Below are 12,645 nucleotides of genomic sequence, written 5' to 3' on the forward strand. Positions count from 1 at the left end.
AAGTCACCTTGCAAAACAGAACAGCAGCAGAGAGTGCTGAAAGAAAAAGGAGCTCACAGTATTTTGACTTGGCTGAACGTGAATATTATTTCTTTGGAAGTCTTCAATTTAAAGTCTTCATCGTTAGTGGCTATGAGGTGTCACTAACGATAATACGTTTTCTGCATTTATTGATAAGTTGCCTCAGGAGAATAAGGGAACATTGTCTCCGAGAAGCAAGACTGTTCCCGCAAAATGCGGTAGCTGCTGGTGAGATACTGTGCACCGCTGTTAGGGTTGAGTTGAAAGCCTTGATGCATTTTCTTGGTGTACTGCCTTACAGCAAATGACATGAGTAGGCACTGTCATCTTCTGTGGAACAGCAGGGCCTCTTACAGGGTGGCAGCATGAGAAAGAGATACCTTCAAGAGTGCTTCTTTTAGCCCTCGCAGGCAGCTGAACAGCCTTTGAGCAGTGGGTTGAGGTGTGTGCTGGTGTGTGCTTTAGGATCTAGAGCATTACGTCCCCAGCTTTGCCACCAATGCAACTTCTGCAGAGCTGTTGACCTACAAAAAAAAGACAAATACTTGGATGTTGTTTGTCAGGAGCTTTATCTATATCTTTGTTATTACTCCAGCTTATCTTCAGAGAGGTGCTGCATGAGGCGTGGTGGGATAGGGAGGGGCAAGCACTCTTGTAAAGAACTGAGGTGCGGGGCTGTCCAATCTATTACCCTGTCTCCAAGAAGAGCCAGGCACTGCGAGCAGCATCTCGGGGAAGTGTAATAAATGGGACAAGTATGCAGGTATTCTTTCCTGGTGCATCTTTGGAGCAGCCAATATCTTAGATTTCCTACAACAACTATTCAGAAGAATGTGTGGTCATGTTTCATGGTCACTTGGTGGACCCACCTTCCATGACTTCAATGTATTTTGGAACCAGTTTATACTTCCACATTGCACTGTGGCAGTGAGTCCACTGTCTGTTTTGTTGTTGTCTGGAAAATAATTGTTAAACATATGGCACGACCATGCCAGTACCTGTTCGTGTTTCTGTCAGGGAAAAATAAGACTAATCTTCCAAATGTACTTTTTTATCTCTTATGACCTTTTATGCCTCTCACCCATTCTTGTCCTCTTGTGGTGGGGAGTTGTTTCCTAGTTAAGTTGTCCCTATAGCAAAGCTCTTCTATACCTGTGATTGTCCTTGCCACCCTTCTCTGGAGGCTTGAGTACGGTGTTATCCTTTTTGAGATGGATTGGTGAGAAATTTGTGTCCATTTGAAGATGCATAAGATGTGATGCCATCATATTTTCTGTCTTACTCTTATCTAAATAACTGCTAGCACATTCTTAACTGTTTTGCTTCTTTTGAGCATTGAGCTGAGGCTATTTGAGAGCTCCCCAATCACCTCAAAGTCTTTGAGGTTTGGCTGCTGCTTTGTACTGAACTGCTCTGTGCCATAGCTGGGGTTATGCTTTGGTCATCTGTAAATACTTTACATTTATTTATATTAAATTCTGTGCTCTCTCTTTTTATCACAAGGTCCTTTGCAACCTTTTCCAGACAGCCATAGACTCTCCTGGATAATTCTGTATCACCAGCAACTTTGTCACCTAATGGCCCCGTTCCCTTTCCAGGCCACTTGTGAATGACTTGACTGGTGTGTTCATGTGAAAAAAGAACACTTACTCCTACCTCAGGCCTTCTGCCAGGCATCAATAAGCAACAGCCAGGATGGGCTGTTTTCACATTTTAGGGGTTGCTAATAAACACCAGCTCGGGCCTCCACCCAGAAACTAACCAGTCTGATGCGAGTGAGCTAATCTTTCCAGCTTAGAAGTGATAAATGAGATGGTTTAACAACAGTATGTACTTTAAAGGAGGAGGAAAAAGGAGAATGGGAGAACAGAACAGCTTTAAAATAAATATTACTTTACCAAGGTACAACCATAATTATTTAAAGTTCTCCCCTATGGTTTAATGTTTAGATATTTACATATCTATATACAATAATATATACTATTATCTATAAATATATACTATATAAATTGCATATTTGTATAGCATTATAAATAAAAATAGTTCAGTAAAGGCTAAATAACTGGCTGCAGAAACTTTCCGTTTCATTTTAGTGGTAGTTGATCCCTGGGCACAGTCCTCAATCCTTGAGGTGAGGCCCAGGGAGCTGCAGCTGCCCCCGGAGCTGTCACCATCCACTGGCACCGGCTGCTCCCAACAGCTACTGCAGCGACCTGCTCCTCTGCGATCTCATTTTGCCGGCTGTTCCAGCTCCATTAGCCGCTCCTGTGCTGTCTTCTCATGTTCCTCATGGCCGTGACACGAGTGACAGCTTCGGTGTCACTACTGCTGTTACTCAGTAATGGTTATTTGAAATGCCCTGCCCTGTTTCAGTGCTTGAACGCAAGAGTAAATGCAGCAGACAAAGTGAGGGGGGGTTGCACAGGTGTTGACTGTACCTAGGGAGAGTTTGCTGGGCTTGTTTCTCACCTCTCCAGGTGAGGCTTCATTAGGCTCTCACTTCCTTTGCAGACATGTGCGCAACGGGGCAGTGATTGCACGCTGCAGCCAGCCTGAAATCAGCTGGTGGGGCTGGCGAAATGCTGATGACGAGTATCTTGTGACATCTATTGCCAAAGCCTGTGCCTTGAACCCTGGAGTAAAGGTATCTGGTGGCATGCCACACAATGGGAGCAGCGACGGCAGCGAGGCCTGTGATGCTGACTTTGGTGAGACAGCTCGCTCCCTTCCCACTCTCCTAAACATGAATTAGTACTTTTTACACCTACGTGTTGCTGTTGCTGCTAACAGGGCTGTCACAGTGCAAGGTTTAAACCCAATATCCAGGTCGATAATCTGTGCCCTGTCATGCCTTAACAGCGGGGTGTAGGGCAGGTCCCTGGGCTCATTCACAGCCATTGCTGGGGGGCACTGGAGGCCTGTTGTAGGAGGGAGGGAGATGCTGGGGAGCTCAGTCCGTGTCTGTCTCTGCAGACTCATCCCTGACCGCGTGTTCAGGCGTGGAGAATGCAGGAGCTCCTCAGAAGCTGCTGATTCTTGATGCTAGGTCCTACACTGCGGCTGTGGCCAACAGAGCAAAGGGAGGTGGCTGCGAATGTGAAGGTACAGAAGGCTAAGTGCGTCCTGGAACATCTTCCTCTTGGACCTGCTTTGTCAAGGGGGTCCTAGAGCACAGCGGGGGGTGGTGGGGGTGTGTGTCAGCATTTTGGTGCTCAGTCTCTAGCACCACGTTCCCCTTCTTGCTCGTGCAGTCTGTTATTCCATATTTATTGCTGCTGGCCCACAAGGCTTTTCTAGAAAAACTGCCTACCTACTGCTGAAGACCAGAAATGGTACTGTGAGGGGACAGCTGAACTAAGTGTATGGAAGCAGTTGCTGCAGTGACAGCAGCTCTCTGAATGTTTCCATCTCTGTTGCGTTTAGAGTATTACCCAAACTGTGAAGTCGTGTTCATGGGCATGGCCAACATCCACTCCATCCGTAACAGTTTCCAGTATCTACGTGCTGTCTGCAGTCAGGTGCCAGACCCCAGCAAGTAAGTGACTTTTCTCTATCTGAGTTTGACATCATATCTGTCAATGTCCTGGGGGGGGTTTCCTTCCCTTTTCCTTTTTCTTGTCCCAGGTTTCTACCTCAGAAAGTGGAGGGAATGTGCTCACAGTAATTGAACGCTGCTTATTTTCACCCCTGGTAATCCAGAAGGGGTTGCAGCACTGCCTCAGTGTCACTTGGTTGTGTGTATCCTCTGAGGGTTTGTAAAATGTAGAGTTGTATCTGGGAAAAATTGAAATTAGGGGTTCGATTCTTTGTACTTATTCTAGGCTGGCTGGCTCCTCTTGAGTGTCTTTTAGAAAAGACTGATTTCCATTGTGGACTCCAAAAAGACTTCAGTTAAAGTGTATGTATGTTTATTTATTTATCCTCCCACTGGAGAGCTAAGCAATTGTTTTCTTGCTTTTTGCACACCTTCTAGCTGGCTTTCAGCCCTGGAGAGTACCAAGTGGCTGCAGCACCTTTCTGTCATGCTGAAGGCAGCAGTGCTGGTCTCCAGTGCAGTTGACAGAGAAGGACGTCCAGTGCTGGTTCATTGCTCAGACGGCTGGGACAGGACTCCGCAGATTGTAGCACTGGCAAAGATTCTTCTGGACCCTTACTACAGGACCATGGAGGTATGGGTTGTGCTGGGCTGCTCATTCATGTCTGTTCAAAGGCAGCTCTTTGTCTCTGAGTCTCCAGAGAAAGGAGCAGGGTCACATTTGGCAGTAAGCTTAGTGATGTTTCAGAGCTACAATTGTGGGTGTTGGATTTTTCCATGTTCTTTTCCTGCCTGTTTTTGGTGAATGGTACATCACTCTTCTGCCCAGCTTGATGAACTACTGTGGAAAATAACTTCTTGTGTTCAAGGTTCAGCTGGTTCCCTGCTCCTAATTGTGCATGTTGTCCAAGCTTTTTTCTTGTATAGAAATAACAGCTGTTAGTTTGTGTTTGGAAACCTCTGACATTCAGGTTTGACCCCAGACCAGCCACCAATGCAACCTGCTTTCCAGCCCTTCAGAAGGCCTGCGTTTACCTGGCGCAAGTGGCAGATGGGCCTTGCCTTATCCTGCTGTGTGCCTACAGAAGAGTGTCAGCAGTTAGTTTTTTCTTTTATTCACAGGGCTTCCAGGTGCTTGTTGAATCAGATTGGCTGGACTTCGGTCACAAGTTTGGTGATCGCTGTGGTCACCAGGAGAAGGTGGAAGATCAGAATGAGCAGTGCCCAGTGTTTCTCCAGTGGCTGGATGCGGTTCATCAGCTTCTGAAGCAATTTCCTTGCCTCTTTGAATTTAACGAAGCTTTTTTGGTAAGGGATATGCATGCAAACATCTCTTTATCCCATGCCAGATGTGAGCAGAGGCAGAGGGAAGGCCATGATATTCTACAGAGAGTTGTAGCTGAAAGAAAACAATAGTTGAATTCTTTAAAAATGGCAAAGTGTCTGAGTAGTGCTGGGACTCTCTGCTGGCATTCCTGACATACCTTCACTGTGTGGCTCCAGCCCTGCCCTTCAGTTGTGGTATTTTGACCTGGTTCTGTATGTGTGATGCTTCTGCCAGCTTCTCTTAGCTCCTTGTAACTTCTTCCTCCCTTCCCAGCGCAGGCTCAGAGGACCTAGCAGACTGCACAGTGACAAAGGGTTTATATTCTCTGGTTCCTTTCAATTGCTTCTTCTGCAGGTCCCTTTCTAGCCCAGTGAATTCAGATACCATCAGCAGCACTGTTTTGATTAAAAGCCTAATTTGCATATCTCAGCAATAGGAGTCTGAAACACTTTTTAAAAATAAATTAGGGAAACAATAGCTATTAATCTCGGTCTTATCAAATAATATAGGTTAGGGTTATAGAGGGATGGGTATGGTTTCAGTTGACTGTTGCTTTCACTTTAAGTGATTCCTGTTGCTGTCCTTCTCTGTCCTGCTCTGTGTGGAAAAGGATAACAGTAGGGTCACCAGCTGGGTAGGAGGTGCAGGAGCCGTCCCAGAGGAGTGCAAGACATTTCCCCTGCAGGCAGGAGACACCATTTCCCAATGGCCCTGACAATAATTCCCCTTCTAATGCTGCAGGTGAAGCTGGTGCAGCACACGTATTCCTGCCTTTATGGGACCTTCCTTGGGAACAGCCCCTGTGAGCGAGAGATGCACAACATCTACAAGCGTACCTGCTCTGTGTGGTCCCTCCTACGGGCTGGCAATAAGAACTTCCACAATCTTCTCTATATGCCGGGGTCTGAGCAGGTAAGTAGAGCTGCTGGCCCAGTTTTCCAGGCTTTTCATCTGCCAGGCACCAGGGACTGTGTGGGGAGAGTTTGGAGGGGTTTTCTTTTGCGTTCATCTCTGATTGTAAGTGGTTGTTGCAGGTGCTGCATCCAGTGTGCCACGTACGAGCACTGCATGTCTGGACAGCAGTGTATCTCCCAGCTTCCTCGCCACATCCTCTGGGACAGGATGGCATGGACATTTACCTGCCCCCTGGACCTCAGAGCCAGGAGTTCAGTGGCAGATGTTTGGATAGGTAAGAGCCTAGAGCTCCAGGCCCAGGTTGCTGCCTACCCACAGGCCTTCTTTACCTCCTCACACATTGCAGTCCCTCTGTTTTACCTGTTGTTCTCATCTTTCCTGTGGAGAGCAAGAGCTCTGTAGCTCTTGTCCCAGCTACTTGGAGAAGAACGTGTACAGCTCCCTGCTGCACCTAAAAAAGCAGATGGCAAAGGCCACGCTATAGCATTGTGCTCATGCTGCTGTACCGCCCTTCCCCACCCACCCTGTGATCCATAATTTCCCTTCCCTCGCCTCAGTTCTGACTGAAATGAGGGAAGTTTCAGGGGGTTTGTTGTAAGATTTGCTTTGCTTTTGGGCTCTAGATTACCAAAGACAAGATCTATGGATGACCTGCTCTCGGCTTGTGACTCCAGCAGCCCACTGACCCGCACGTCTAGTGATCCCAACCTGAATAACCACTGTCAGGAGGTCCGGGTGGGTCTGGAAGCCCGGCATGCCGCTGCTGAGGGAGCTGAGCCACACTTGAGTGAAGGCAGTGCGGTGCGTGCAGGAGAGACACAGCAGGTGGAGGAGCAAGAGGAAAACGCTCCCCTGCAAGCCAACAGCACTTGTAGCAGCCATGCTGAGCACGCAGGACATAGCAAACAACTGAGTGGCTGGGCTTCTGTGCCAGCAAGCAGTGGCTCTCTGGAGGCAGAAAAGGGGAGCGAAACATACATGGAGGAACTGGATGGCACATGTCCAGCTCCAAATTCTTCTAGACAGGAAAATGTTGACAGCGTTTCCATCAGTTCCAGAAAGTTCCAGTTAGAAACCTGTCCTCAGGAACCTTTGAAGACTACTGGCATGGTGTCCAATGGAGGAGACTGCCCCATGAGAAGTGCCACCTGCCAAGACATTCCCAGCCCGGTGTCCCTGGCACCAAAAGGGCCTAGTCATGACATCCCGAGCCCTGCCCTGGGCATTCCCTGCCTGGATGAAGACAACAGCAAAGGTGACGCTGGAAGGAGTGCGCCCTGCAAGGAGCCTGGCCGGCTGGGGAGAGTCCCCCTAGAGCAATGGCGCAAGCCCATTTCCCAGAGCCAAAGCAGCGAGTTCTCCTTCCTGGGGTCCAACTGGGACAGTTTTCAAGGAATGGTAACATCACTCCCCAGTGGGGAGCCTGCACCCAGACACCTCCTCTCCTATGGCTGCTGTAGCAAGAGGTTGAGCAGCAAACCTCTGTGGGCACCGGGCCTGTGCTTCAGTGGCCAGTGGGCTGCCAGGGAAGGTGCAAAGCCCTCAGTCTGCTCTGGCCACATCGGCACGCATTTTGCAGGCCCTGCAGGGAAGCCCAGCCATTCATGGCTACCCTGCCACCTGAAACAAGCGTCTGGTCCCAAGCACGTGCCACCAAAATGTCCTTCTCCTGTCCCTCCTCTCTACCTGGATGATGACGGGCTCCCCTTCCCCACAGACGTGATTCAACACAGGCTGCGGCAGATCGAGGCCAGCTACAAGCAGGAGGTGGAGCAGCTGCGCAGGCAGGTGCGAGAGCTGCAGCTGCGCCTGGACATCCGCCATTTCTGTGCCCCTCCAGCCGAGCCGCCGATGGACTACGAGGATGACTTTGTAAGTAACTGCCTCTAACATCCCAACTCTGGCAGTGTGGCTCCAGCAGCGGCGGTCCCTGTGCCCCCCCTCACATTGCCCTTTCCAGTGCACAGTTTGCAACCTCTTACTTTTAGGTTGAGCGGTTAAGGTTGTTCCTATGCTTTCTCAGCCCTGCTCCCCTCCTGGCCATGTGCCGTGCCCTCATGCTGCCTGGAGGTATCTCTGCTTCTTGAGAGCCAAGCAGTGGCTCCTACAGTCATGAATGCTTTACCTCCTCGTATGGGGAGCTGTGGAGCCACCCACGTGTCCCTCACAAGCCCTGAGCATGGCCAGAGTGGGGAGTGCCCTTGGCTGCGTGACTGAGGCAGCTGAGGGGATTTGTGACTTCACCTCTTCTTGCAGACATGTTTGAAGGAATCGGATGGCAGTGACACTGAGGATTTCTGTTCTGATCATAGTGAAGACTGTTTGTCAGAAGCAAGTTGGGAGCCTGTTGATAAGAAGGAGACTGAGGTATGTGTTCTGTTATGGCAGTTGTAATGCAGCAGGGGAGGGTTTCTTTGCAGCTAACTGTGGTGGTTATGGCAGCAGATCGTGGTCTGGAAGCAAGGCAGAGAGCAGCCACCCTTGTCCTTTAACACATCCTCTGCATCCTCTGCTGCTGCTGTGCCCGATAGAAAGGGACCTGTGGGGTGGGCTCGCTCTGAGCTAGCCTGTTGTGGTCCAAAGCCATGCTCAGCCTGCGCTGGGGTCCTGAGACCTGGTCGTTGTCATGTTGCAAACTGAAAGCTGATGAGGACTGGTGTCTGCCCTAGGTCACACGGTGGGTTCCAGACCACATGGCCTCTCATTGTTTTAACTGCGATTGTGAATTCTGGCTGGCCAAGCGGAGGCATCACTGCAGGTAAACTATGCTATCACTGTAGTCCCACTCTTCCTCTCAGCCTGTTTCTCGCAAACCTCACAAAATGCCTGTCTGTGATGTTTCATCCCTCCAGCTCCCAGGAGAAGGTTTTAAGTCGTTATTTGCCAGGCCTCCCGAATTCCCCGCTGACTTCCATTCTGCATTGTTTCTATTTTTCCAAGGCCTGTGATCCTTCTCCTGGATAGTGATGCGCATTAGTCCCTTTTTAGTGCTAGCCAGTTGGCTTGCTCTGGGAGACCGCAGTATATACTTTAAGAAGCCTGTTGACATATCATAAGCCTCATCCCTAAACTGGATCCTGTGTGCTTGCTGAAGTTTTGCTGTGGGTTCCCAGGTCTCTTTTCACTGGTTTTCTTGCTCCTTGACAGGAACTGTGGGAATGTGTTTTGTGCTGGTTGCTGCCATCTAAAGTTACCCATCCCTGATCAGCAGTTGTACGACCCCGTCCTCGTTTGTAACTCCTGTTATGACCACATCCAAGTGTCTCGTGCCAGGGAGCTCATGAGCCAACATCTGAAGAAACCCATCGCCACAGCTTCCAGCTGAATGCCAGACAAGGGACCTGTCTAAGCCCAGACTTTTCTCTCGTGGGTTGGAAGGGTGACTCTGCCTCCACTGTAATTGTGAAGGCTTTTGGTGCAACACTTGAACACCAAGCTTGAATGCACTGTCTTTCAGCAGTCTTACGATCAGTCTGGAGCAGAGGAGTTGAGGTTAGAGGGTATGGTGTGTCCCCCCACTCTGGTACTGGTGGGCCCGTACATTGTAGTCTTGATGATCCAGGGCTAAAGAGAGGATTGCAACCTTTCTCTTTTGTGGGCTGGAAAGCAATGTTTTCACAGATACTGCCTGTACAAAGTACCCCCAAAGCAATAGCAATAGAAAGGCATGTTTAGAACCAACTCCCCCTACAAAGGCAGGCTGCTGTACGAGAAGGAAGAGGGCAGGCTCCAGGTGGTACCGTGTGCTTTGGAAGGGCCTCAGCCTGGGCCTCTTGGTTCTGTAGATTCTCTTTCCATGAGTGTGATTTGCGATCAGCTTGGTGAACAAGACTCATTAGCCATCACTAATTAATTTTTCTCTTGTGTGTTGAAGAGAAATTCATTCCAGCTGAAAACGGGCTGAGCAGATTTTGCCCGTTTTCATGTTCTGCTGGGATTGGTGAACACACTTGACTTTGCCCCTGCCCCCCACCACTGTGAGGAGATGGGAGATTGGCTTTTTCACTTCTGCTCTGCCCATCTACTTTGTCTGCAGTCGTATCACAGCCTGGTGCTAACACAGGAATGGCACCCTGATCCTCTCCTGGCATGGAAACAGAACTTGTGTTCCTGTGTTGCTCCTCCACCCCTTTTCTGCCCTCAGCTCTCCACTTCCTACTGCTCTTTATCCTGAAAACTTGATACCTTGAGGGTATAGGCCATAATGTGTTGTTTTACCTCCTGGAATGTGCTGTCTGGTGTATGTGAGGGTTTCAGTCCAAATGCTGCTATATATTTCTGTGCACTTAATGTAACCCGAAGAAGGGAGAATGAAGCATCGATACCAAAATGGGGGTGGGGAAGGACACTGGGTGACATAGACACTATGGTCTGTGCTTTTCACTTCAGGATGTACAGCCAAGCTACAGTGATAAACACAACATGTGGCATCTGTTCATGGTGAAAACAATCTCTCTGACTTGCCCCAGCGCTACCTAAAATGCCTCTTGAATTTGACTTCTTTTTGTCTCCTGTACAGTGGTCAAAGTTCAGAGTTGCCAACTTGTAGTTGCCTCTCTACTTCTTTAAACTAGAGAGCAGGAATCCTAACTCATTCTAAGGAAAAGGAACTGGGTTTAGAAAGCAAGCAAGCTTTAGAAAGAAAAGGGGCTTTTAATGCCTAGATTCCTCGGGGAGTATCCATCCTGCCTCCTTCCTAAGAAATCTGTGGATATTAACAAGGAAGAAGAGTTTGAAAGCGGGGCATTTCTTTGCAGAAGTGCAGGTTTTCTTTCCAGCTAAATGACAGTGTCAGATACATTCGGCACCTCATGAGCTGAGACTTCTATGGGGTGGGGAGGACCTGTGAAGACATTTGGTCTACTAGTGAGGCAAAGTACTGTACACTGTTGTCATCTCCCAAATTTTTTGCTAATGGTTTGTCATCTGTGTCGGAAGGAATGGAATAATGACCCTTTCCTGCACTTTGATATGTCAGCCTCTGGTTTTGTAAATCCCAATAGTGCAAACAAAGCTAGCATCATCTGAAGACCCTGTACTTACTTGGACTCTGCTTCTTTTCCATACTGGGAACAACCAATATGGCTTTGGGAAGAGAAGGCACCTTGCTTCAGATTCTCCCCTGCCTTGTACCTTGCAGTCATTGCCAGACATGGAAGAGTGACAGTTGGGCTGGCAGAAGAAACTGGATTTGCTTCTGTTTTGCACATGTTAGAATGACTGCAAGCACTAAGGAAGCCAGAAACTAGGTACTCCTGGCCCTTCCGTTCAGGCCATTAGTCCAAACTGCTTTTAGCTCTTGTGAGTTTCAGCGTCACAATGTGCTGGCCAAAAACTCTTAAAATCAGTTTGATAGCATTGTGACAAACAAAATGTGCTGTACAACTCAATACAGTCGAAATAAAATCTCTATATTAGTGCTGCTGTGTTTGGACCCATTCTTTTGTTTGTGGTGAATTACTGTTGTTGCACAGTGCTTGCCATGCTGCTTTCACTTCCTGCTTTTTCCCTTGCCGTTAGGAATTTAATATCCCTTCTCACAAATAAGAGCCAAGGGTAGGACACAAGGCACGCCTATGCTATGGTCCTCTGCTCTGAGGCCTTCTGCTCTTTTCCAAACAACCCTGCAGCTGCCAGGGATACCAGCTTCTTCCAGCCTCTCCCATGATGACTTGGTGAGGAAGAGCTGCTAGGCGGGATTCACTAGCTCTTCACCAACAGTTTATATCATGTTTTGCCTGCTAGGTTGTATGGTTGTGTTCCTCTGTGTAGGATGATGGATGGGGACTGTTGTGCTTAGTCAGCTGCATCACCCTTGGCACAGCAAGCTAAGTTGTAGTTTATGGCAGAGCTGGAGAGAAGCTTCTAGAAAGCTCATCCTCAATTTGAAGCATCCAATCCATAAAATTAAGCAGATCCTTGGTAAACTACTCCCATAGTTCAGGCCACTGTTCACCAAAAAACTTTGTTGTATTAGAAATGTTAGTAGCAAGATAGCTTGCTGCATTTAAAAATTAACTGTTGCTCCTGAAACAGTCACACAAAAGGGGGTCATCTTTGGAGGCAGTGTTGCTGAATATTACTCATGAATAATCTTTTTACAAGAAATTAGTGTCTACAGATTAACTTCCAGGCTCAGCGCCTTGCAATGTCAGGCTGAGCACAGGGAACTTAACGCTTGAATATTGAGTGGGCAACAAAGTATTATCACTTAAAGAATATAAAGTTGTAATTTGCCAACATGTTCAGCCTGGGGTAATCTATATGTGCACTGAGATGTGGCTAAAACTAGCACAAACAGCAAGATCAAAGCCTTCCCCTATCAGTGTGCCAACTGCCATGAATTCTTAGCAAATTAACAACTGGAACTGCTTACAATGTACCATAATATCTCATCCTCTGAACAAAATAAATATAGATTTAGGTGTAGTGAGAAGCCAGGTCAAGCTTGCAGTGGTTGGTGTTGTGCAGCTGCTAAGTCATTAATAAATAATGCTAAAACTGCAGGGATGGGGAGAGATGTGTTAAGCCCCAGCTATGGAAGAAGAAAAGAGGAATGTGATGTGTGCGTTGTGAACCCTGAGTGCTGAGCAGGAAACAGTTTAAAGTGAGAGACACAGATAAGAAGGATGCAGGCTTTCTGAGGGTGTATTTGGTTTCTCTCAATTCAGTTTGCAGGGCAAGAGAGAAACAGGCGTATGTTTTTCTCCCAGAATGTCAGATTTCTGTGAAAGTGAAGTTTGGGCACTGCCATTTGTTTATGCTACCTTGGGTATCTCTATCTCTCAAGTTAAAACTAATGTATGTGCCAAATTGTCCTTAGATGAAAGATGCTGCACGCAGTCCC

General features: G+C 48.0%; 1 protein-coding gene across 11 annotated transcripts in view; it reads left to right on the plus strand.

Annotated features, from left to right (window-relative positions):
• MTMR4 (myotubularin related protein 4) overlaps window positions 1–11,217 on the plus strand; it is a 56,426-nt gene extending 45,209 nt beyond the window's left edge. For all 11 annotated transcript variants that reach the window (XM_055794911.1, XM_055794904.1, XM_055794908.1 and 8 more), the window contains 11 exons: window positions 2,533–2,729; window positions 2,995–3,123; window positions 3,445–3,556; window positions 3,995–4,190; window positions 4,679–4,864; window positions 5,625–5,795; window positions 5,918–6,072; window positions 6,422–7,670; window positions 8,055–8,165; window positions 8,468–8,556; window positions 8,946–11,217. In XM_055794911.1, the coding sequence (XP_055650886.1) occupies window positions 2,533–2,729; window positions 2,995–3,123; window positions 3,445–3,556; window positions 3,995–4,190; window positions 4,679–4,864; window positions 5,625–5,795; window positions 5,918–6,072; window positions 6,422–7,670; window positions 8,055–8,165; window positions 8,468–8,556; window positions 8,946–9,123 (2,773 nt within the window). In that variant the 3' untranslated portion in view covers window positions 9,124–11,217. The remainder of the gene's footprint in view (window positions 1–2,532; window positions 2,730–2,994; window positions 3,124–3,444; window positions 3,557–3,994; window positions 4,191–4,678; window positions 4,865–5,624; window positions 5,796–5,917; window positions 6,073–6,421; window positions 7,671–8,054; window positions 8,166–8,467; window positions 8,557–8,945) is intronic.
• Window positions 11,218–12,645: the final 1,428 nt, after the last annotated feature.

This window comes from Falco peregrinus, chromosome 2 (genome assembly GCF_023634155.1).
Source record: "Falco peregrinus isolate bFalPer1 chromosome 2, bFalPer1.pri, whole genome shotgun sequence".
Lineage (NCBI taxonomy): Eukaryota > Metazoa > Chordata > Aves > Falconiformes > Falconidae > Falco > Falco peregrinus.